This window comes from Poecilia reticulata, linkage group LG2 (assembly GCF_000633615.1).
Source record: "Poecilia reticulata strain Guanapo linkage group LG2, Guppy_female_1.0+MT, whole genome shotgun sequence".
In the NCBI taxonomy this organism is placed as follows: Eukaryota; Metazoa; Chordata; class Actinopteri; order Cyprinodontiformes; family Poeciliidae; genus Poecilia; species Poecilia reticulata.
Window position 1 is genome coordinate 13,108,643 of NC_024332.1, and position 25,680 is coordinate 13,134,322.

The following is a 25,680-nucleotide window of genomic DNA, read 5'->3' on the forward strand; positions in this document are numbered from 1 at the left end:
TAATCATCTATACTCTGAGCCCAGCACTTTTTCGCTATCCATCATAGGTTTGCTCAAAGTTAAAACAACAAAACTCTAAAGGCATTTTTGTTCACCTATTTATTTTTGACAACTCAGACAAAATACAGCAACAATTGTATCATTTTCGGCTGTTTAATCTGTTTGGGGTAACCAGACACTGAAGTTTTACACAACCCTTATGATTGAGAAACAGTAAAGAACAAAATAAAAAAAAAAAAAAAAAAAAAAATATATATATATATATAAAATAAAGCAATAATCCCCTCCAGATGTAATCTCACCCATAATTTTCACAGCCATGCCTCAAACATTTGTCAGCCAGAAACCTCCACGATTATGTTTTTCAGAGGGAAAAAAAAACAACAAAAAAAGAAAGAAAGGGAAGCAGTGGGGTGTTTATTTTTGGCTGGCATCATGGCAGTCTGCCTTCTTAAAGTAGCAGCGGTGACGGTTGTGGCAGCTTGGGCAGTGGAGGCGTCCGAACCGCTGCAGCCGATGCCGTTTTGGGTCGCAGCACCTCCCTGTCTGACTGAGACACCTCCGTCATCAGCCGGTCATCTTCCCCTCCCTCGCTCCATCCGTCACGGGTCCGATCCTGACTCCAGAAGCACTCGTCACATCCTTGTGGCTTTTCCCCTCCCTCCCACATGAGCGCATGTTTGTCTTCGTGCATGGGTTTTTTTTTAATGTAAACATACAGCCGTATTGTAAGTGTGTTTACAGTACAAAGTACAACCACAACACCCAATCTCTGTGCAAACGAGCAACTCTTTCTGCTCGACTGGATATCAGTACAGAGTAGGGCTGATCTGCTGACCAATTAATAATTGCCTGGCAAAAGGTGCTTAATGATTTATTCTTTTACAGAATTGAAGCTAAAACGAATTTTGGGTAGTCGGTTTTATCTTAAACACAAATTTATACATTTATTGTACAGTTGGGCTTCGTTACTGCTCTCGATAAGTTGGGTCTTTTCTTCCAACTAATGAAAAAAACAAATTTGAACATTTAAACCTGGCGAAGCTAAAATTTTGCCACTTGAGGAGTTCTGACTAGTTGCTTTCATCTTAAATGCAAATGTACATATTTATGGTACAGTTTTTGCTTATTGGCTGCTCTGAATATGTTGTTGTTTACAGGAAATAAAGAAAATAAAAATAGCTGTTTGAACCTGGCGAAGATGAAAACTATGCCACTTGAGGAGCTTTGGGTAGTTGTTTTTGTCTTGAACGCATATTCATTGTACAATTTTAGCTTATTCACAGCTCTGAATATATTGGGGGTTTTTCAGCAAACAAAAAAATCAAATAAAGATTTTAATTGGCTGAAGCTAAAACAATGCCACTTGACGAGTTTTGAGTAGCTGTTCTGATCTTAATCGCAAATTTTTGCGCAGTTTTGGCTTGGATATTCTCCAAATGTTTAGTTTTTTTTCAGCGAATGGCCGATTTTGAATGCTCATTCCAATTGACAATTAATCGTTTGCTAGATTAGTTGGCTATTTTAATGATCGATTAATCATGATTAATTTGATTTATACAATTAATCGCGATTAATTCGATTAATCGTTTCAGTCTTAGAAGTTCTGGACTGGGTTCTGGACTGCCTCCAGCTCATTTTCTCCGTCTGGTATCGACCGTTTGCGGTCCGAGTCAAGACTCTCCCTGGCTTCAGGGTTTGCAATAGCTGACCTCCCCAAGCGTGAAGAAAGGCATTCTCTTCTAGACGCACTTCAAAGGAAACTGCAGCTGATGTTAACAAGGGCGTCATTGATTCTCTGTCCTTCATTGAAGGGGGAGAATCCCGAACGAGTAGGCTTCCAGTTTCTCCTTGACCTCGAGTGACTCGACTAATCCGGATTCAAGCTCCGAGGAGAACGGTGGAGTTTTCGGCGTGACGGTGAAATGTGGCTTCACAGAACCTAGGTTTTAAACCTATCATGGGGAGATGTGTTGATTTTGCTATGGGAACTAGAAGAAACAAAGYGTTGCTTTTTTTCTTTTTATTGTTGTTTCTCAGCCACTTACAAAGTGGAACATTTAAGAGGTTGGAACAACACGGTGCAGCACGGAGTCAGTTATGGTCAGCCAGTGACGTTTTCCAACCACATTTCTGACACACCCTGGCTTTTTTTTCTGCTTCGGATCTCCCTAAAGAGCATCACACACCGCAGTCACGACCTCAAAAAGCTGGTCGCAGCCGAAGACAAGTCCGGCCTGCTGGACCTGAGGCTGTTTTTGCTATAGAAGAATGCATATTTTTGTTGTTATTCGTCTGTAATGAGAGACTAAATTCCCTCAACAGAAGCCGGTGATCTTCAGCCGTCGTCTTGGATCAAAGAGGACGGCTGAGCGCTATCAGAGCTCTTATCATCCTGAGCAAACCACTTTTCAGAGGAGAGATAAGCTAAAACAATTGACGCATACCTTCGAATTTGTGAATGGGAGATAGTGGTTGGTTCTTTTACATTGTACTGAGCTTTCCCTAACTTTCCGTTGTATGCTCGAATCTCGTTGAACTGTTTATCCCTACAAAGTTGGGGAGCAAAATAGCAATAGATTTATGACAAAAGAAGAATGCATATTTTTGTTATTCGTCTATAATGAGAGAATTTTGAGGTCAGATCCCTTGATACTTCTAAAGTTTTCTTCTTTAAAATCACGACCTCTCGTGCGTTTTATTGAGACGCAGGAAAGAGGAAGTAGAAGAAGCAAGACGACATGATGGTGTTCAACATTTCTTACAAAGAGAAATTTCAGAAAGCGTGTGCAGTTATTACTTTGATGTAAACATATCTGCAGTTTTTTGGGGAGGGGATCTGGGATGGAGGGCACTCAACTGTCTCCACCGGCTTTTCACTGTAAGAGATTAACATTTTTGCTCATTATCTTTGAAAATTAGATCAGGCTCAGTTAAGTTGTTCCAGAACATCTACAAACAGAATATTTTTTACTTGATTTTCAGTTGAGTTTAGGTCTGGACTTTGACTAGGCCATGCTAAAACGTGAATACGTTTTGACCTAAAACATTCCATTGTAGTTAAGTGTTAGTGTTGTGTTGGAAATTGAATTTCCATCCCCGATTACAAGTCTTCTGCAGCCGTTTGTTTCAGAGCTGCACTGAAATGAGTTCCTATTAAACTCCAGCTCCCCAGATCCCGATGCTTCTGTCACCATGCAGATGATGGGTTCAGGGTGACTTTTGCACTCTTTTTGTGGCTGCTGTGGATTTTATTTGGAGGTGTCATAATAAAGAGGACTGAATACAAAATGAACTCTAAGCTGTTGAGTTTTGGTTGTAGACAACCTTCCACCTCGTGGTTATATGCAATATTTTGTGTTGCTCTACCAAAGAAATCCACAATATTTTCTTTGCAAAGAGCTTTAAAATGTAAATTCTCATTTAAATAAACACATAAAGGCTTATAGACCCTGTAACTGGATACATCTCACTATATTAATGTACAGTAACTTCCAGCTAGGGCTTCACTATCGTAGCTAATGGAAGTATTTTACTTTAATTGTTTTAAAAAGTGGGCTGCACAGTGGCGCAGTTGATAGAGCTGTTGCCTTGCAGCAAGAATGTTCTGGGTTCGATTCCCGGCCCCGGTCTTTCTGCATGGAGCTTGCATGTTCTCCCTGTGCATGCGTGGGTTTTCTCCAGGTACTCTGGTTTCCTCCCACAGCCCAAAACATGACTGTCAGGCTAATTGGCCTCTCTAAATTGTCCCAAGGTGTGCGTGCGTGCGTGCGTGCGTGCGTGCGTGCGTGCATGCATGCATGCATGGTTGTTTGTCCTGTCTGTCTCTGTGTTACCCTGCGACAGGGTGACCCCGCCTCTCGCCCGGAACGTTAGCTGGAGATGGGCACCAGCAACCCTCCTGTCCCCACTTAGGGACAAGGGTGTAAAGAAAATGGATGGAGGGATGTTTTAAAAAGTGGGGGGAAAAAAACCCATTTGTTAGCATATTTATTCCTTTGTCATTCCACACGTGTCTGACCTGTAAGGTAATAATAATTATTGTCGCAATAGGCTCCTGGGGTTCCTTACCATTAAAGTAGTGAGTTTTAGCGATCAGAATCAAAAATCCTGAAACTACGAACTTGCATGTCCAGCTACAGACTTCATGAAGGGCTGTGCTCTCAGATTTCCCTCCAACTTCTTAGAGTAAACACTCTCCTCCTCCCAGGAAGGTTTCCTACAGTGAGGTTTACTGTGGCAGCTCCTATAAGTCAAATGAGTACGTCATGAAATGTGGAAAAAAGAAAAAAAAAAAACTACTGGCAACATTCCTCCTCATCACTCCTGTTATTCTTGGCTCAGGCAGTGCATTCTTACACCTGGACTGGACCACACTGCCATGTAGTCTAGGAATGCTTCTATGTATATGGAACTGACTGCACACACACACTCACACTCACACGCAAGCCCTCCTCAGTCAGTCGATCAGTTGTGTCAAGTTATTTAGATTAGGCCTGCTCTTTTTTTTTTCAAAATAAAAGCCAAGAACGTGTTCACTAAATGATTAGAAGGTTCTAGGAAATATAAATCATATGTTGTTGTAAATATTTTTCAGCTAATTTTTTTCATCTCCAAAACACTCAAAATCAAGCCTGCCCCCACCTACCCCAGTTGAGACCTTACACTCAAAACAAAGCAAATCTCCCACACCCACACACACCACACAAGAGTCACAGCAAGTGTAAATAAAACGACTTCTTATCCTTAAACACTCATTTGTCATCTGATTCTACATCCAAGATGGTTTTAATTGTCTTTCTCTACACACAAACTCGTTTTTATTCATTTTGAAAGCACGTTTTGATCAGATATAATCAGATTTAAATATTGCTGCAGTGTTTTTTTTTTCTGTTTAATGTTTGATAAATCTAGCACCCGCTGAACGACTGTTTTATTTACAACATATGTAGCTTACTTTTTAAAGCTCTAGCGACCTTTATTGAAAAGTAAAATAGGGAGGAGAGACAAAGGGGAAGCCAAAACCGGGAATTGAACCCTCGACAACCGCGTCGAGAACGTCATCCTCTGCACATGGTGCGCGCGCACTACTAAACTCCCGTTAGCTAGCTAGCTGTCTCCCCGTTCTGCGTTTTAAAATGACGCCGTTTTCTTCCTCAAAAAAAAAAAARTTTGTAGATACAAGATGCGTTAAAGTACGCTTAGTCGTGAGCCTTTAAAGCACTTTTATTTTGAAAATACCAACCGGAAGCTCGCTTACTCTCCAAACCATTTGAGTGAATTGAGCGAGACCGTGGAATAGGCGCTCAGACCAAACATCGCTCGTGCTGAGTCAGGAGCTCTGCTGGCTCCTCTGTCACACACAGGCTCTTTTTGTTGGATCTTCTCCTCCTTCTCTGTGATGGATCCTCCACCCACTCTCCTCTCTGGCGGGTAAACCGTGGACTTTACTGCTCGTATGATGGGAATATATCGCCGGTGCGCTCGGCCCCGTGGATGTACACAGCCTTGATGGAAAGCATGTCACCGCAGCAGGGGAGCATGGGACAGAACAGGTCCGACTCTCTGACGAGTGACAGCAAGCCGCTGCCCGACAACAAGAAGGTAACGGGGAGCTCGGACTCATTTTCGGGTGTGCGCTTCGTGTCACTCGACCTCTGTTAAGGGTCAACTAAGGATCATTTGTTTATAAAAATAAAAATAAAAACGGAGTTTGGCTGCCAAAACTTCTACTGTAAAAACTATATCATATATTTCAACATGAAATAGTTATAAAATAAATTCTAAACCTGTTATTTTCTAAATTGTTCCTAAAAATGTTGAATATCTAAATATTCGAGATGTTTGGAGGTCATTATTTACTAATTGTTTAAGTTATCTTTTTTAAAGATATCTCTGCTTTTACTTTATTAGAGCTTAATTCAAAGAAGATATTTCACTTTTTTGAAGAAATGTTGAAACATTTGAGTCTGTGAGGAGTACAATAATGAGAAAAAACGTGACATACCACCAACACCAGGGAAGCTTTTTAAAGGTTTTTCTTAGGTTATTTGCTGATTTATAGATCAAATAAATTGTTTAGATAGAAAAACAAACTTGAACCGAGAAAATCCTACAAAACGATTTTAGCAATAATAATGTGCAAAAATAGACAAATTGTTTTTGAATTGTAATTCTAAGCCGTTTTTGTTTTTGTTTTTTTTTTTTGCTATAGAAGTAGCCATTGTCATTGTAGATATATCTCCCTCAGATTTAGCAGAATCCCCTTGAAATGACTTGAGAACTTGTTGTAAACAGCGCCCCCCCCCCGCTTGCGTGTTCAAAACTGGTAACTGCATCTATGCGCAGAGTGTCATTTCCAAAAGAGCATTTTTAAAGCAAAGCAGGTATATTTACTAGGTCTCACCTAACCAGGTTAAATGTGCGCAAAAATCTGTCATGTGTATTACTTAATTAATGTTTTGTGTAGCTTTTCTAACTGGCGTGTCTTCTCTTTGCTTTGAACATAACCCATACTAATTGGTTTTATGCTTTTACACCCTTTGTAGTACTGTGTGCTTTAACCACGTTTTTTGGTAGTTCAGGTCTTGGCATGGTTTGCTTTATTTTGGTTTTACTGATCAATAAATCATGAAAGAAAAGTTGAGGATTAACCCGACTCCAGAGACTTTAAAGATATTTGTTGTGTTTCCTTCAAAATATTCATTTTGTGTTGCAAGATGTGTAATTGAACCGATGTTGTGTAAAATTGCATTTGCACGTCAGGTTTCCTTTTCATCTTCTTGAGTCTATCAGCAAAAAAGAAAACAAAAAAACCGTGCTATTCACAAGTCTCTTCGTCTCTCCCTCTGCGTCCCTAAAGTTACGGCACGTGTCCTCCCAGTCATTCATTGCATTCAGAAATAACAAGAGGTTATGTTTTAAGTGATTGTTGTTCTTTCAGTTTTGATTTTTGCAAAGAAAAAGAAAACGAAAGTCAACTGGGGCCTTTCTGAAAAAGGAAACACGACTGGTGGTCTGCGTTTAGACTCATCTGATCGCAGCAGCAGCCTGTGGCTTACAGCTAATCAGAAACTGAAACTGGATAAAGTCTAAAAATGATCTAAATGTCTGTGAGAGCTGGCTTGTTCTGGAAGAGCCACTGCTAAATCATTTATCCCTCCGAGCGCTCAGTCTGGTGTCCCGTGATGCTCATCAATGGTGCTTTTTTTTAATGTTGGACTCTTGTGACAGTGGCCTATATGTCTCATGTAAATCTGCTAAAACAGGAATGTTCCAGGAATGCCCTGGGTTAAAATGAGCTCCGGAGTCACGTTTAATTTATGTTGCACTGTTAGTAACTTGTTGTGATTTTGTTTATCGTTATTGGATTACCGTTTGGTTGTCGTTACAGCTGAGAGGATGTCGGGCCTGCCCCTGTCAGGGAGGACACCTTTAGCCATCTTAAGAACAAATTCTGGGGAAACTTAAAGATTGTGCCAGACTCTCTGCATGCTGCTTCACTCCCTGTGACCTTTATGTTTTATGTCTGTGTCATTTCCTCCTCCCCTTCTCCACTGCTGCTGGCTCTTCTGCTTTTTCTGTCAGTCACAAACCTCCCCTTCCTCCACCCTTTTCTCTTAAATCCTCAACTTCCAGCCATCAGACAGCATCACAGAGTGCTGACTGTGGTCTTTCTGTCCCCCGCCCCACCAACCTTACCGTCACAGAATGTAACCGAAAACACAGACGCAAACTTTTATCTCTGCGTGTGCTCTGACTCATGTTTTGTGTCGCTCTTTCTGTCTGCCCCCTCAGAAGATGAAGACCCTCGCCCAGAGGCGACAGTCGGCTCCCTCGCTGGTCATCAGCAAAGCACTTACAAGATCCAGAAGCGCTTCCAGGTACCTGCAGTACACACCTGCCTGTGCTCCCATCAGAAAGGATCTGACAGCGGTGCCGTTAAAACCGGCGATGTCCCGGTCGACTTCATTGAGGAAACTCTGCTCCCGATATCCGTTCTCGTCGAGTTTCCGCGACATGTTTTTAAAAGACAACGGCGGATTTTTGTGTGGACGGCTTGCTAAGCGTGTCATTTTCTTTTCCTCGCTTTTCCCATATCATGGTGGCCCCCAGAATATGCATAGAGAGCAGCTGAAGCACCAGTCATTAAATTTTATGACATTTAAAGCAAAATGTCATAATAAATAGATACATTTATTAACTTTTCCCATAAGTTTTGTTTGCAGAGGTTTAGCTATAACTGATTGAAATAAACGATTAGCTTTACGAGCAAAAAAAAAAAAATTACACCAAAAACATAAAAGCGTTAGCCTAGCTTAGCACTTCCACTTACTGCTCAACACAAAACAATCGTAATGGAAGGTTATTGAAGACCACAGCTATTAAATCTTAACTGCATTTCAGGTAACTTGTTGTCGGGACATTATACTTGTAGCTTTATTGACCCAGTTTAACCCCCCATGTTTGAACAGCATATTAAGGCTGACCTATAAAAAAATAATAATAAAAATCCAACTGGTACAAAATATCTGTTGCCATCAGGAAGAAATGGACGTTATTGCCGAGTTAAATGCCGCGCAATCACAAAACTAATTCAGACCATGTGTGGTTCTCACCAAACATGCCGTTGAGGTTAATTATCAGGCCTTATTGGCAAATTCCTCGTCTTAAATGACGCCGCTCGGCGTCAGGGGCAAAAAAACACAACAAAACAAAAAAGTCCTGATTGGGACATTGGTGGCTGAGTCCTCTGCAAAATGCATGATGTGATGGATGAAGCTGCAGTTGAGTTAGCTCTAAGTTCCTCAGCGTGCATAAATGTTTACTCCCAGTATGACAGACCTTTCAAACAGATTAGAAAGCGTAACCCGTCTGAATGAAAAATCCTTTCCTTCAGTGTTCGCCCCCCCGTCCCTTCTACTCCACGACAACATGTGCTTGTTTTACTGTGACTCCTCTTGCCGTCACTAACAACCGACTCTGTTAAAGATTCTGACTTGACATAACGCTAAAGCGTGCCTTCGCCGATGTCCGCCGAGCGTTTTCGCAACCGCTGTGAAGCATTTTGCCAAGTTGGTCGCTGAGCCGATTCACAAAGCTTTCATGTTTTTGTCACTGAGTTTTCCCCAGGAAACACCAAGCGCTTATTTGAGAGGCTGATAATGCGTAGATTAAAGAAGGGGGGGGGGAAACAACAAAAAAAAATTTGAGCCTCGGAGGCTTGGGATAAAATCAACAGAGGTTTAAAACCTGGATCTCTGGTGAGTGAAAGTGGAAGCTGTTTGCTTGCTGATCTGAGTGAGATAGATTGTGGTTTTGAATGGCTAAGTCTACGATTTAGATATTTGCTCAAGAGTTATGTTTTCCCCCAGTTTGAGTAAAATCTCAAAGTTTGGCCTTGGAGGCTTCTCACTCTCTTTCTGCTTACTTATCCCTGAGCTATCGGTGTTTTCATCACCTCCCCCCCTCCACCGTATCACTCAGATCCCTTCCTTTTCCTTTACCAGGGTCGGAAATAAGCCCTTCCAATCCCCTTTGGCCACACTGTTTATTTACGAAGGGCTTTGTTTATCTTCTAAACTGCGGCTAACTCGTCGATGCCAGCTTCAGAGGCAGGCTCACTCTCTCAATCTGCTTCCAGTTCTCTTAAAACCTTTTTACAATTGAATGCCATCAATGCCAGGCCGTATCTCAGGTGTGAACCGTTTTTAGCGTTTGTGGATGGAGTTCAGGTTTGACTGCATGAAGCGATGTTTGCGGAGGGGCCGGGGTGGTGAGGAGGGGGAAACTCCCTGCGCTGTTAAATGGSTGGGTTCTCTTGGGGCAGGATTTGTGTGTTAAAGAGATTTGGGGAGACATATTCTGTTGGCAGGTGTGGTGAGAGGTTGAGAAAGGAACTCTATTGACTGAAAGACAAATAGTCTGCATGACAGAGCCGCTTAGTCTGTCCCAGTCTGACCTGACTGTGTGTGTGTGTGTGTGTGTGTGTGTGTGTGTGTGTGTGTGTGTGTGTGTGTGTGTGTGTGCGTGTGCGTGTGTGTGTGTGAGAAATGAGAGTGGATGTGGAGCCAGGAGTTGACTCTCTCAGCTGTCACTCTTAACCTTTGACATTAAATTAGGAGCTGTCGGGAGGGAGGTGTTCATTTATCTCCAGTTGAGCGTTGGGGAGACGGGTCAACTTCTTGAGGTTTGCGACTGTAACCGTCAGAAGGTTGAAGTCCCGGCTGCGGCTGACGCTTCGCTCCAGCCGTTTGCCAAAACAGCCAATTTTTGTAATAAATTGGTTTGTTTTGTTGGGTTTGTCTAACCCTGTGCGTGCCTTGGAAAGAAAAGCACTGGAACCCTTAAGCCACATAAATGCAGTTGAAACGGATAAATAAGTGCTTCCAGCAGCTCCTGGCAGAGGCTTCAGCATCATTGCATCACCAATGTGCTCTTTATGCGAGTAAATCCCCTCCAAGACGGGAGGGAGAGAAACGAAAATGTACCGTTTACGCCATTCATACTGTAACAGTGTAGCTATTTCTGGTTTCGCTCGTCTCTGCATTTAGATTTTTATTTTTTTTTACTGGGAAGCGGGAATCCGAGAGGAAACTTAAATATACAGTGGTCCCCACATGCATTCATTTTCACTTTTCTCCATGTACAACCGCTAACTTCAGTGTGTCGAACCAACACAAAGTGGTGCGTAAAAGTAAAGTGGAAAGGAAAGGATGTTGAGGGTTTTATAAATGAAAATCTGAAAAGTACGCACTTGTGTGCGTTCTTTACTCCGATGCCAATGACTGGAATCAAACACTATCAGCTCCATATAAGGACCAGCTGGTTAGTAGCTGACGTCCACCTGAGTGTAATTTAATATCTAGAAATAAGGCTGGTCTGTGAAGGCCAGGAAGCCAACTTCAAAAGTTTGCCTCTATGGAAGAGCGGCAAGATGAAAGCTACCGTAAAAACACAAAAAGAAGTAGTTTGTCACAATCCTTTCACTGGATACAATAGTCATATGAAAGAAGGTACTCTGGTCAAGTTTGTCCCAAACTGAACTTTTTGACCTGAATACAAAATGCTATGCGTCACATTGCAAACATTCTCCCCACGGTGGTAGCTCCGTCATGCTGTGGGGACTCTGGAAGCTGGAATCTAGATGCAGCTATTAAAAACACGACAATTCTGCATGAAAAGCTGCTGAAGGCTGCAAAAGACCAGAAACCGGGGTGAAGGGTCAACTCTCCTCAGCAACATAATCCAATCGCACCAGATCAGATTCGACCAATCAGACCCCAGATGTTCAAATCTGGTAGAGACGGACCTGAAAAAGATCGCAAGACTCAGAAACTTCCGGTTGTTTTTTACAAAATATTGAGTCAGGCTAGCTGAACGCTAAAGCTGGCCACACTCTTCAGTTTGTCTGAAAATATCCACAGTGACTCCCTCTGCTGCGTCTCTGCCAACAGCGATGGAGATGCATCAAAGGAATAATCTAATCCATCAATCTCCAGAATTTTTTTTTTGTAAGAGATTATGGAAACCAACCATAGGATTACTCCCGTCATCCTTAGGGAATTAAATTTCTATGCTATTGGAGGAACATGGCAGCATCGTAAAAATATGGAAAATTATGACTTGCAATCTGGTGCGTGCCAAAGTTTTCACTTTTTTTTTTTTGCAGCAAAGCTGAAAAACCAAGTCATTTTGCTTCTACTCAAAGCAAAAGTCTATCAATTAAAATTTCAACAAGTTGACATTTGAAAAAACACCCTTTTTACACTGACACATACGTATGTAAGAATGGGTGATATTGACTTGGTTATTTCGTAGTACTATTGTAATATCAACAAAAGTAACAATAAGCAGCAGTTATTACTTTTTTAGCCAATACATTAAACAACAATCACAGCTTTATAAACATAAACACTGCTTTTGAAAAAGTGTGATTTGTTACTCTAACTCTGCACACAGTAACAATGTTTAATTGTTACTGATTTGAAAATCATATTTTCAAATTTATTGATACACTTTATAGAAAAGTTAGTAAAACCAACAACCTCAACAATATGAACAGCTTTAGGGGGTTTTGAACATCATACATTTATCAAGACAATGATGAATCGAACTTATCATGGTAACTTTATTGCGATTAACGATATGATGAAAACACACAAGCATTATTTTCTGGTTTGAATTGTGAAACAGCAGTGGCTCATATCCTCTGGCTGCTTTACTAATAAAAAAGGGGAAAAATAAAAGTTTCCTGACCTCATCCTGTGAGTTACTCTGTGCGTTTTCTCAGCTACACAGGATCTATTGTGATCTGGCGGGGTGACTTTATAGTTTTTGCATTTATTTGTTGCAGCGTAAGGTCAGGAAAAATAACAAGAAGGAAATAATGGCAGCTGTCGTCAACAGTATTAAATCACCGCGGCTCTAATCAAGTTTGACGGCAGCCATGAAGAAAAGCAGCTACTGTGGATTTGGATGGTACAGGGTGGTGTGTGTCCGTCTCGAATGACGTCTTTCACAAGCAAAACGCTCTTTGTCTCCGTAGGCTGCGCTGTGAACGGCTGCACGTATGGAGAACCACTGACTGGTGATGCAGCCCGTCAGTGTGAAATTCGCTTGGAAAAAATAAAATAAAAGTGACAGTTCTTCCTCTTACAGTCAGCGTCCGTAATTGCATTCACTTGTTCCTTGTTGGCGTTTTGGTTCTGATGCCAAAAATAATCACATTTGTTGGAAGTTCAGGTATCGAATTTGGCCCCGGCGGATGAGCAAATGCAGTCACAAAGTTTGTTTCAGGGATCTTGTCAACGGGGGGTAGACTGTTACATTAGTGTATCGTTTCCTTTTGAAAGGCTCACCATAATCTCTTGATGGACTCACTGTTGGACAGCTTAGGTAATGTCTTACTCTAGTGAAGGGACGGTGTTACCTGACACATGGAGAATGGAGGTTTTCGGCATATGCATAAAGTGGAGGCAGGCCAGCAGCGTCTTTCGTGTTTCACTTTCTTTTAAAAAAGAAGGCTAAGATTGAACTTTTTGTGTTTATAGATGCACTGTTTTTCCAGTTTCTCATGAAGGTCTAACCTGCTGATGCCACTTTTGATTTGTCTCTAAGAACCGCAGTTAATGTTCAAAATATTTTTATACTAGGCTTCCTGCTGCAGGCTGTAAGTGTTAATAATAACAAAGGCATCACATTATGTGTGCGTGGTGACTGTAAAACTATCTTAAAAGAAACACGAAATGATACTGTCTTAAGCATCGTGTTTTAGCAATTAGCATTCTTATCATCCCTTACTGTAAACATCACACTATAAAAAAATCTGTATATTTAGCAGTGAAGTTGTGACATGTAAGAATCTGTAAGCTATAAAAGATGTAAAATTGTTGATTTAATGTGAAGTTACTTGGTGAAAACAGTAATTTTTACATTTGTACAATCATTTTAGGAAAAATACTGTTATTTTCCCTAAAAGTTAAAACATCCTCATGTCCCCAACAAAGACAATGGCGTCTAACCATGAAAGAAGAAAAAATGTTGTACCCATAATTTTACGGTGTAGTTCTGGCAGCCACGGCTTCTGGCGTTTCACCTACAATTTCCTTTTTTTCCTCCTCCTTTTTTTTCCTTTTAACAATCCAGTTTTCTTGTGGATTCTTGTAGATCCTTGACCAACAAAATTCTAGAAAGGAGAAACTTACTCATGATACGTCCAGCTGTACTGTTATCCAGACAAACTCTCCCTTGTGATAATTCAATTCTTTACCAGTTCAATATCATCAATAAGTTGGCACAAATTGGCGCCCACGGCACACATGGAAGAAATGTAATGTCCTTTAACCCATCAAAGTCTGGCTTTCTGTTGTTGCTGCCTGGATAATCGGCCAATGAGCCTCCACAGAAATAACCATACATTTCGTCCTTCTCCCGACTTCATCAGAATCTACTACTGATACTAAAAATGGTGAACTTTGAGTCTTCCCCCCCACACTAGCGACTTCCACACTGAAGGGTGTTGCTAACCGAGCTGTGGTTACATGCAGTGCGTTTTAGATCAATAAAGGATGACAAAGTTGGTCTACCACCGAAACTCAAATTTCCTGTTACTCTGACATAACAAGCCAAAAAAGAAGAAAAGAAACCAGTATGATTTTTATTGTAGCCGTTGTCTTCGGCATCTCTTAAACCTGTTGGTTCTCGTTTTTGTCAGTCTGTTCAGCCTCTGAGGCCTGAGCTGATTTAGGTGAATCAGAGTGAATGCTCTCCATTAAACATTTCTCTGCTGACAAACGCCGAGTCTCGCTCAGGAGCCAGGGTCCCTTCTTTTTATTCTTTCACAACTTGACACAGTCCAACTTTGTGACTCACGCTGATAAAATCCCTCAGCCTTTTTATATGCGCATTTTTGCCGCTTGAATATTCATCCAGCGGGGATTAGCATGCAGCGTCGTGCGAATCTTTGTGCGCTGACGCGCTCTTATTGTGCGTTTCTGAAAAGTCAACATTTCATCCACACAGAGCCAGGGCTTCGGCAGAGACGAGCGTGTACGTTCAGGCGGGGTGGGAGCGAAATTTATCAACATCACATGACGCACAATGGAGACATTAGCTCTTCATTCGTCAGATTCAAAGGAGTGCGGCTTGGCTGTCAATCTGGCATTTAGGAGGGAGGGATGTGTGGTGAATACGGAAGATGTTGTCTTTATTAGCGGGAGCAGAGTGAAGTGAAAGGGAGCTTACAAAGCGGGGCTAACTCCTGTGTGTTTGTGTGTGTGCGCTTACTGGAGGGTTTCTGAGATTTGAACTGAGGTGCATCCGTTATCTCAGCCCACTTCATAAAGAAACCTAAATTTCCCCGCTTTCTGGTTGCAGCTTCTGTTTGCTTTTAACAAATAACTTCAGCTGACGTTTCCTCGCGACCTCTTAGGAGTGCGTTGACCCGAGCATTTGTCATCTCTACTTTTACATTTGGGAGATTGTAGCCTACTTCAATTGTGGCTTTTTCAAAGAGCTGAGAATATTTCAAAATGCAGGATGTTGTATGACGGACAGAGTTTACAGTTGCATTCACACCAGCCACGTTTAACCCGCTCTAATTGAACTCTAGTTTGTCTGAAAAGCCCGGTTCGTTTGGGGATGTGTGAACGTGCAGTCGGCTTACAAAGCGAACTCTTGTCTGCCTAAAAGCCTTAGTCTCAGTTCAGTTGAAGTGAACTCTTGTGCGGTTCAAATCAAGTGCATATGTGAATGCCAAGCGGGCCAGAGACCGCTCCAAAAGTAGGAAGCGGACTACAGCGCTGGGCATTCTGGGTAAATGCAAACACTTGAGTCAAGCGCTAGTGGACAGAAATAGGATGTGGTTTTCAAACGACAAAAACAAAACGCTAAAATTTGACGCCGCTCTGTTTTTGTTTCCTTTTTGTGAAGAAGGAAGTTGCTCTCATTTCTTCTTCAGAGGTTTTCTTGTAGTTTCCTTCAGTAGTTTGTAGTGCAGCGCCACTGCAGGCCAGGGGGTGAACGGGTTTTTCAATTAGTTTGGTTCATTTCACAGAGTGTGAAAGGAAAATGTAGGAAAAGTTTCAGTTTTGATCCCCAATCAAACCGAGTCTACCAAACTATCAGACGTAAAAACTACTAAATATTAGAGCCGTCCTAAATTTGATAATATAGATTCAGCAGCAGCGCGGTGAAAATAACATGTTACACGGGTCATTTCTTCTTGACTTTTCCGGAAAAAAATCAAATAAAATCATGTTGCAACCACTTCCAGGCCTTGTTTTTATTAATGTTTTCTTTTGAGCATCAGATCTGGACTCCAGGCAAGTCAGTTAAGCACTTGGACAACAAAACTACAAGTCGATGACGTGGTCGGGGATCAACTTGTGTATCGAGTCTTTCTCTCAAACAAAACAAATTGGCATTTAAACATTTGTTTTAGGGATAATTTGTTTTAGGGATAAATCTGGGGCTTAAACACATCTGCGTGGGGTTTATTTCGCAACAAACAAACAAAAAAATAAATTCCATAGTTTTATTGTTTGACTGAGAAGCTCTTTGAATAGCATCAACAGTTCAGTCTCTAGTTTTATATCTGCACCACATGAGGGTCTGAAAATCCTGTGCTTAATTTACCACATTAATACAATTTACCAGAAATCTCTCAGCCCCAAACTTTTTGAGATTTATATTTGGAAGACGCACAAAGACGAGGAGAGAGCACTGTAACCATGTCCCCCCTACCCCTTTTTTCTTTTTCTTCGTTAATTAATTATGTAACCAAACCCTCGTCTGATGTGGCTGGAAGGACGTTTCTGAGAGGGAATCCAAGTTTCTTTGGCTCCTCAGCAAAACCTGATCCACCGTTCAGCGCTTTCCTGCCAGAATACTAATAACGCTTTGCTTTGCTTTCCTTTCCGAAGCAGCAGAGGCTTTGTTAATACGAGGGTGTGGACCTGTGGGCAGAGAACGTGTGCCCATTTGTGTACATAAAAGAGACAGAGATAGTAAATGTGGCTGGAAGGGGACAGTTTAGTGTTTTTATCGGAGAGCAATGGATAAACAGGAAAGGATGGAGCACACTAATCATTTCCTTTTTCTTCTAAAAAAAAAAAACACCAGTTCTTCCTTTTTATATCCTTTAACAGTGGAGTGTATTGACAGGAGAATAAAAGCCAAGTCTGAATAAAATTCAGAATGAGATTGTTGGGGGGGGGGGGTTTTGTAAATATTTTAAACTATAAGCCCTTTTAATTAATAGGTGCTTCATAAAGCACCAGGAACCTCAATATTTCCATCTCCAAAGCTGTTTTTATGCACATCTAAGACACACAAACCGTGTGCAGCCCATTTTCCAGCTGGCGTAGGCAGCGCAGCTTATGATTTGTGGCTTTGTTCGAGCCCCAGCATTTATTTTGCAGCAAGAAATCAGGAAATATTGTGGCGAAAATTCCATTCCATAAGTTTGGAGGAGCTATTGGGACATTTAATCCCCTTTCAATTCCTTCCAGCGTTGGTTCACCGCTACACGGGCTTCGTGTTTTTAGCTGTGCGGTCGCTGCCAGATCATTATATTATACTGTCAATGAAAGTGGGGGAAAACTCTGGTGTTGATGCACGTCGGTGAAAGCAGCGGAGCTGAGGAGATTTTCTGTTTAGTTTTTTTTTTTTGTTTGTTTTTTTTTATGGATGAAGCTCACTGGGGAATGTTTTAGGATTATTTTATTTATCTAGCTGATTTATTTATTTATTTATTTTTTTTATGCTGGTTCACAGTTTGCCAGACCTGTTTCACGTTCATACCTGAGTATTGTCATTGAGGTAAAAATGTATTAAAAGAGTAATGGCTGCTAATATAATTGAATTGCTAACCTTGACTAAATGATCTTAATTCTCTTTCTAACCTGACACAGATTTAGTATTAGGTAGTTGGAGGAAACTATTGTTGTTCCAAATTCTTCTTTGGTTTATGTGTGTTAACTTATTTCCTTTAATTTCAGTTAAAGCGCCTCACAAATATTATTACACCCACTGGTTATTAGCCAAAACCTTCGAACATGGAGCTTTGCTCTCTTTTTCCTACACTCAAAACTCTACAGCACAGTGAAATGTGTTGGTGGTGGCAGCATCATGCAGTGGGGATTCGGAGTGGCGTTGCTTGAGATGTCTGTATTAGAGTGGCCCAGTCAAAGTCCAGAACAAAATCCTGCTTAAAATATCTAAGACTGATCAAATGTCAATAACCGGTAGTAACTAGTCACATTCACTTGAGTAACTTTTTAGAAAAAATGTCTTAGGTATATTTTTACTATACTTTTTTCTATTACTTGAGTGCCATTTTTTAAAAAGCAATGGGGGGTCCCCGTTTTGCTACTTGTGCTACTTAGACTTTATGTTTGCAATATAACAAGCTTTATTTATTATTATTTTATACCTGCTGAGCTTCATCCTGTCCAAACATACAGTATATTTGCTTTACTCACTGTAAAAACTACATAGGTTTTTTTCTTTTCTTTTTTCTTATTTGGAAATGTGCTGCCTGAATCTGTTCTTTTTTTATTATTATTATTCATTTTAGTTTTTAACATACCAGAATTTGGACATAACTTTACATTTTTGTCTCTCTGATTCCATCATCTTTAGACATTAAACCAAATGTTCCCATCAGATTCTTTTAGTTACTTTTACTTGAGTAAAAAACATGCTAAACCAGGCCTGCTCTTACTTGAGGACATTTTTTGATTACTCTGCCCACCTCTACCAATAAACTACGTCGACTTGTGCACTCGGAAAATGACCAAAAGTGAAAAAATAAAAGCCCCAAAGTTTATAAGATTTTTTTTACAAGGAACTGTACCTCCTTAAGCAAATTTGATCCTCATGGTTTTGTTGTTCTCCAATATTCCCCCAATTGTTGAGGGGAATTTTAGCCGAAATGCACCGTTTATTTTCCTAAACATATCGTCTTTCATGTCTCCAAACTCGTCATGGAGCTGAGTCAGTACTTTTGGTAATCGGCGGTGAATTTCATTTTGTGCCTTCTTTCTTCTTCCTTTCGTCCCTCCAGGGAAAGCTGCATGATGCCGGTCAGCCCCGAGTCGTGTCCTCTCGTCCAGGCCTTCCTGGCCGAATGCCTCGGCCGCCTGTTCCTGGGTCACGCCCAAACGCAGCTGAAGACGGGTCTGCAGACCCAGGAGAGACACCTCTTCCTCTTCAACGACGCGCTGCTAGTCGCTAAGGCCAAGTAAGCTTCCCCCCCCATTGGTCCAAACGTCCTGAAATTACTCGTACTGCCTCTTTCTCTTTCATCTGGCAGGTTGCAGAACATGGAGACAGAAAGATGCAAACAAGGGGAAGGAAAAAAAAATTTGAATGAGAATATTTTGGAAGAACATTTACAAACTCGTTGGGTGTTCTGGTTCTTCTTGATGAGTTCCAGAGATAAAGTTACGTTTTATCTCTCGTACCTTCAGATCCACACAGATTTTTCCGTAGCTCACAATTATTTCCCAGCCGATGAAATCCATACGAAACCCGGCTGACATCAAATTGTTGTCCCCCTGCCTTGCTGGCCCCGCAGTGAGGGACTCCCCACCCACAAACTAAATCACACAAGGACTTGCAAAAATAGCAACTCAAGGCACAAGGAGACATTTTTGAGGTCTGCGTTCAGAAATAGACTGTAGCTCTGCACTTACTGTACACACAGACACGGCAGGACGTCTGTGGCAGTCATGTGCCAGCGGGGTGGAGCTGACCCTTCCAGGACGGAGACGACGTGCTGTAATTGGCTTTAATTTTAAATTTTTTTTGTGGTTGAGCGTGGGTTGAGTTAGAGGAATGTGCAACGGCAAGAGGGGAGAAGACATTCGGTGATCTATGTGTGCTTTTCCCTCCGTTGTATCGATCGAATATGTTCAACTGGATCATCTACCTCTATAATTAGAGACGTGGTAAACGGATGCACATTTTACTCTGAAAATAGAAACTTTTCATATCTTTATTTATGGAAAGTGTGTTGTAGCTTAGCGGAAGCATATCGTGAAATTCCAACCTCAAACTGGACTCAGTTAAAACACTGGGAGACCGTTAAAGGCGTTCAGTGTGCTTTATAAAGGCAAACTGAATGCATAAACTAATCGTCATATTCATTCATTCCTCCTGAGTCAATGATTTGTAAAATAAATAATTTGCTACAGGGATTTTGACTCCCGACTGCAGGAAAAGGGTTTGGATACAAACACGCACCACACTTTTCAGTTATTTTAAACTAGTTTGAACACCAGGCATCTTTTACACTCTTCAGGTAACACCACAATGAATCTAATGCAGGCCTATGATGCAAAATTCACATTTTGCACGTTTTTATTCGTCCATTTGGGCTTCAGCTGTTTCTAAAAACACTACCTAGTCATCTGGGGTGGGGGGTTTGGCATTCAGTTTGGTGTCTGGAAAACGAGCTGTTGCCTAGCAACCCCAGCGAAGCCTGGTTCGTCTCCTGCGTGTGCTGTACAATGGATGCTGGAAAAGACAAGTGTCTTGTTGTTGACTTGCCATCCAGAAACCACTTGCTGCTTTCTTGTTGGTTGTGCAGGAGACTCCACTAATGCTTTTCAAAGATGTACTTTGGTGTAACTGCGTACCTGTTTACATTCGCACATGAAAATGGCTGCAAGAGGTGAGTGGTCAGCAGCAGCAGCTTATTTAAAGAGACGGAGGCCCTAAAACAGCTCATTCTGGAAGGCAGAACTGAACAGACTAAGATCTCATAATCCAAAAATGAGTTTTATGCAAACATAAATGTAATGAACACGTTTTGCATAGACTTATCCTAACCTGTGCGAGGAAGCATAGTAGGTCTCCTTTAGACGTCTGCAACAGTTGGAAAACTTTTCAAGACTTCGATTTTTATCTGGGCTAACGGTTGTTTTGTACCTTTGCAGGTCTCCTACTCATTTCAAAGTAAAAGCCCAGGTCAGAGTGTGTGAGATGTGGATGGCAAACTGCATGGATGAGGTGTGTGAGGGAAGCACAAACCCAGAGAGGAGCTTCGTCATGGGATGGCCCACCTGTAACTTTGTGGCAACTTTCAGGTAAATATCTAGACTTGCACGCGAAACACAGAGTAAGAAAGATGACTTTTAGAGATGCAAAGGGCTGCATTCTTAAATGACTGTAATGTGATTCAAATAGGAGCAGATTGATGTTGTTTGTCGTCGTCATACAGAATTTCATTCAAAGGCTATCCCTCAACATGAAACGCTCTTGTGAGTCAACAGGCTTGTGTTTCTGAAAGAGTACACAATGTTCTGAGAGGCAGAAGCACATCACGGAGGGGGACTACAAATCAAAACGTGCGGCTATAAAATCCCTTTAACCCTCAAGCGTTTGTGGCTGTTCCCGTTTTTTTTTTTTTTTTTCCGAAGCGGTTCAACCGAGAGAAGACAACCGCATGTGCGCGTGACGGGCCCTGACATGTAGCACAAACAAACGCAGTCGCACATGCCATACCGTGTTTATGCACCTGCCTGTCAGCGCCACACACGCGCACACATCACATTTTCTGTTAGCACGAATCAAGCCTTCGCTTCAGGCAAAGTCTGCGGATTGGGATTTGGAGAGAAGCTAAAGCTTTAATTATTATTTAAAAAAAAAAAAAAAACATTTTTCTTTTCTTATCTTCAGCTCTGAAGAGATCAAGGACAAGTGGCTGTCACTCATCGTTGGGTGAGTTGCTCCCTGGAACAAACGCAGATCACATTTTTTGTAATAGTTGAGATGTTTTTTTGTTCAGCTGTGCATGAGTGAAAAGTGAAACTCAGTATAAAATGAATTATGTGAGAGCCGTTGAAGTTATTTCATAATGACAGTGATTCTGAATGGAGAATAATTAATTGCTCTCCTTTCTTTTTCTCTCCATGTTCAGTCGGTTAAACGAAGGAAAAGAGAAGGATGATCCCAAAACCATTCCTCTGAAGATATTTGCCAAAGACATTGGAAACTGTGCATATGTATGCTTCCTTACACTTACTTCCCCTTTCTATTCGTACATCACAGAGATGTCTTCACTTATTAGTAGAATTGCCAGCATTTTATTTTATGCAACACACAAGTAATTCCATGACGTTCCTCCAGGCCAAGACGCTCGCCGTCAACAACAATGACAGAACCGACGACGTCATTCAAATGGCTCTGCAGCAGTTTGGCATATCTGTAAGTAACAACGCAAACAACTTAGTGTGAGGCTGGAGAATCATCGTTTTCGGTGTTGTGGATGTGACGTACACTTGAACAGAGATTAGTCTGTCAGAGTGCTGTGGATGATTTACAATCTCTGTAATAATTCAGTAAAACTTGGGTTTCAAACATAGATTTCAATTCACATTCAACATTTTGATTTCTAGGCTTCTCGCATTGACTAGTCATTAATTATTCACTTTAGCACCAGAGGCGTTGTCACACTGGGTGGATAGGAACACGGTTTCTGTAAAACAGTTTTTTTAAACGTTTATTTAACCGGATAAAAACCCTTTGAGATCAAGGCTTTTTCACAAGGATCACCTGACTAAGAAAGACGGCAGCACACGACAAAATGACAGAGAGAAAAAATAAAGATGAACATAAAAAATATGTAAAAAGTGAAAAAATTGTCAATAAGGTGCAGTAGCTGTGGCAGTTTAAGATTTAAAACAGCTAAAACATAGGCACTGTTGACAGGATATCTGTTTTTTTATTTTGTGAAAAGCGTTCAGTGAAACAAGTTCTGACCGTTTTAGTTCAGCAAGCAAAGGGCCAGAGAAGCTGGAAGCTTTCTGTGACTTTGTTTTTTTGCACACATGAACATAGAAATGCGAACTTTCCTCAGAACACAAGGCTAATCTTATTTAGACGCTTCAGTTTTACATGCCTCGCTGGTAGCAAATGTGTCTAACTTTGACTCTTCTTCCTACAGTAAACAAGTTCACTGGAAAATTGATTGGGTTTTCAAGTTTCTGGGTCTTGATGCGTTGCTTCTTTCTCAAACAAAAGTACGTTTCTTCTTCTTCTTAGGGTTGTGTGAAGGATCACCGCTTGTGGGTCAGTTCCTGTAAAGATGATCCTCCATATCCTCTCATTGGTGAGCATTTTTGTTATCTACTATTAAATGAACAAATAAATGATGGGAATGATTACTAAGAAATTGTCCATGTAGGTTTTTTAATTTACTATACATAGTATCACAAATTTCAAGTTGAAAACATCAGGCAAGAAGTAAAAGCTAAGAAAACCCCTCAGCGGGGCGTCGCTCCTGTTTAAGCATCACAAAGTCAACATCTGGGAGCGTTTCAGTCCAGATGATTTTTCTTTTTCTCTTTTACTCGTGGTGGTATTTCCCTGACATTCCTCCACCATAATGTTTTTATTCTGTAGTTCACGTGGAATTCCTGTTTTTTTTTTTTTTAACGTTGCTGTCGCCCTGCACCAACTCGGCTCATAGTTTCTATCACACTTTCTCTTTTGCTTCTCCTCCTCACGCTGCACATACCACAGCTTCAGCCTCTTAACCTCTGCGCTCTGGCCTTTCCATTCAGGCCACGAGTTTCCCTTTAGCATCAAGATGAGCCACATTCGGAACGGAGGGAGCAGCCCTGGCGGACACGGAGGAGGGCTGGGGAGGGAGCCCATGAGTCCGACCGACTGCCCCGAAGTTCTGCTGCTGGACCAGTGCCTTCCCCCAGACACCCAGTGCCAGTTCATCCTCAAACCCAACAAAGTGGTCCTTGAGCCTCCACAGATTATAGGTGAGTTGTTGTTTTTAAAAAAGGTTTTTAAAATCAACATTTCATCAAAATACATCCAATCTGGGAGAAACTTCCAGAAAATTGCAAAATACAGAAGTCATTTAAATCCACTAAACTTGTTTACATTTGCCTTTGAACCGTAATTAACAGAACATTGTCCAACATATACAGGATGCCTATTGATGGTTTTGATGATGGCAATGGAAATGTAATGTTTGTTCTCAAATTGGTGATGTTTTTATGATGGAAAGGACTTTGAACGTCCTTGTAGCCGAAAGGTGCTGTAAAAATAAACTTGATTGCCACCATTCTGGTCAGAAACAATTGGAAAAAGTTTGGTGAAGGATGAACAAAATTACTCTAAAAACTAGTTGCGAGTTCTGATATTGACCATTTGGGCAGCTGCAAATGGTGACATTAGAAAAGGGGCCACATGAGCGCCAGATATAACAGGATAACTATCCTGTTAGTTGTGCTTTTGAAGAAGTTTTCTATTGCTTTCATGCATGTGCAGCTGGCGCCACTTGTTTGCTCCTAAGGACAACAAAAATCAGGTGATAACCTGCACTTTGGTCGGAATTGGCAGGAGACTTTCGCTGCTTCTGACAAAACCCTCCTACTTATACACCTTTTACCTGACAGACGGAGGGAGTCATGGAGTTGGAGCGATGGACAGTTGCTTTAAGGCAGATGGGTCAAACTGTAGCTTTACGTTTCCACCCTCTAGACGGCCACATAAAATGAACTTTAAGATAACAGTTTCGTGCTAAATAAAACTTTTTTTCATTTGTACCGGGCCAAATTACATCAGTGTGAAAAGTTGTCGAATAAAATAGCTGCATTTAAAGACGTACTAATTGAAAGCAGAAAAATTTTAACAGTTTATAAAATTGGTGTTTTTTCCCCTTTGAGGACGTTGATGATCTTTATGTGGCTTGAAATGAAAAACCAGTTTGACACGCGTGACCAGATCCTGCCCGTCTGTCCGATTCTCCGTGAAACTGCATGAATAAATATGAGAATGAAGAAGCGTCGATGCAGAACAGAAAGTACTTCCTTACATAAGCGGCCTCACGTTTATGCTTCGTTCGGCCTGCGGACAGAGCGACAGGTGCACAAGAAGAAAAGCAGAACGGTGGGAAGAGATCTAAACGACAAAGGGTTACAGCAGGGGTTGGGACAGACGCCGAGGCAAAATACAAAAAAAAAAAGAATACCCCGTCAAGATGGACAGAGGCAAAGAAACCCCAGAAGGCACAGAGACGAGTGTGAGAATAGGAAGATGGAAAGCGAAAAGAGATGACACAGCTATTGAGTAAGACCAAAGGCCGGCAGAGGTGAAGGAAAAAAAACAAGCGACCTCGGATGATGGAGAGAGAGAGGAATTTGGTTAGAGGGGGGAGGATAAGAAAACGGGGGGCCTTCGAATACGAGCAGGATGGAGAATTTTAAAGGGGGGAGGAAGAAAAACACGACGGCTGCGGCGGACGGGGCCGAGGACAAACTGCAGATACAAAACCCGGAATGGAAAAAGAAAAAAAAGGGGATGACATGGGGTTTAAAGGAAAACAAGTTGTGGAGCAAAAAAACTGTGTTTTCCAGTCGAGGAGGCTCCAGTTTACCCACCGCAAGCATCGCCGCAGATTCTTTAGCTTCAACCATAACAGCGTGTTACGCAATTCCTCGCAGCCGTGGACGGGTAATTGCTCTCACCCTCACTGAAAGATCCCAAGTGTTTGCGTCGACCCAGTGGCTGCAAGACAGAATCCCCTTTTCAGGTTGTGGGGAAAAACACAACTTTCTCCTCATCTTTCCTCTTGGTGGATCCAAAAGTAGACATTAAAAAATGTACTTGACTTGGAGGATTTTATGAAAACCTTAAATGTTCTGGTGAACTAAAGAATTGTACTCAAGTACTTAAATGTACTTGAAAGTAAAAAGTATCCGTCCAAGAAATTACTCAAGAGTAAAAAAAAAAAAACCTCAACTCTCGTACTGATTTACTTATCAAACATTTAATATTTAAAAATTACATAAACAGACCAAAATGTAAAGTTATGTGAAAACTTTGCCATTTTAAAGACCAAATTGAAAATAATTAATGTAAACAACAAAAACTTCAAAATCGGTTTCTTTCAATATGAAACTTTTGGGTAACACTTTATTTGACATGGTGTGCATAAGACTGACATGACATTATAATAAACACAACATAACACCTGTTAGGAACATAAAGGAGTCTTTTATGAAGGTTGTTTTCTGCGTTTATCAAAAAGGTCACTTGGTTTCGATACAAAATGTTCTGCTAAAGCGCTGCAACGTCTCGACGGTGCTCGCTTAATCCAGAGCCGTCAGCTCCAGGCATGGAGCGTTGTCTGCCTGCTGGGATCTCCAGACC

General features: G+C 41.3%; 1 protein-coding gene across 4 annotated transcripts in view; it reads left to right on the forward strand.

Annotated features, from left to right (window-relative positions):
• arhgap20 (Rho GTPase activating protein 20) overlaps positions 1-25,680 on the forward strand; it is an 89,398-nt gene that overhangs the window by 47,233 nt on the left and 16,485 nt on the right. For 3 of the 4 annotated variants that reach the window (XM_008431942.1, XM_008431957.2, XM_017303723.1), the window contains 8 exons: positions 7,798-7,883; positions 18,569-18,745; positions 20,445-20,594; positions 21,187-21,228; positions 21,428-21,512; positions 21,637-21,714; positions 22,552-22,618; positions 23,073-23,282. In XM_008431942.1, coding sequence (XP_008430164.1) covers positions 7,798-7,883; positions 18,569-18,745; positions 20,445-20,594; positions 21,187-21,228; positions 21,428-21,512; positions 21,637-21,714; positions 22,552-22,618; positions 23,073-23,282 — 895 coding nt within the window. Of the gene's footprint in view, positions 1-5,296; positions 5,605-7,797; positions 7,884-18,568; positions 18,746-20,444; positions 20,595-21,186; positions 21,229-21,427; positions 21,513-21,636; positions 21,715-22,551; positions 22,619-23,072; positions 23,283-25,680 lie in introns of those variants that run through there. The other variant, XM_008431948.2, reaches the window with a different exon arrangement.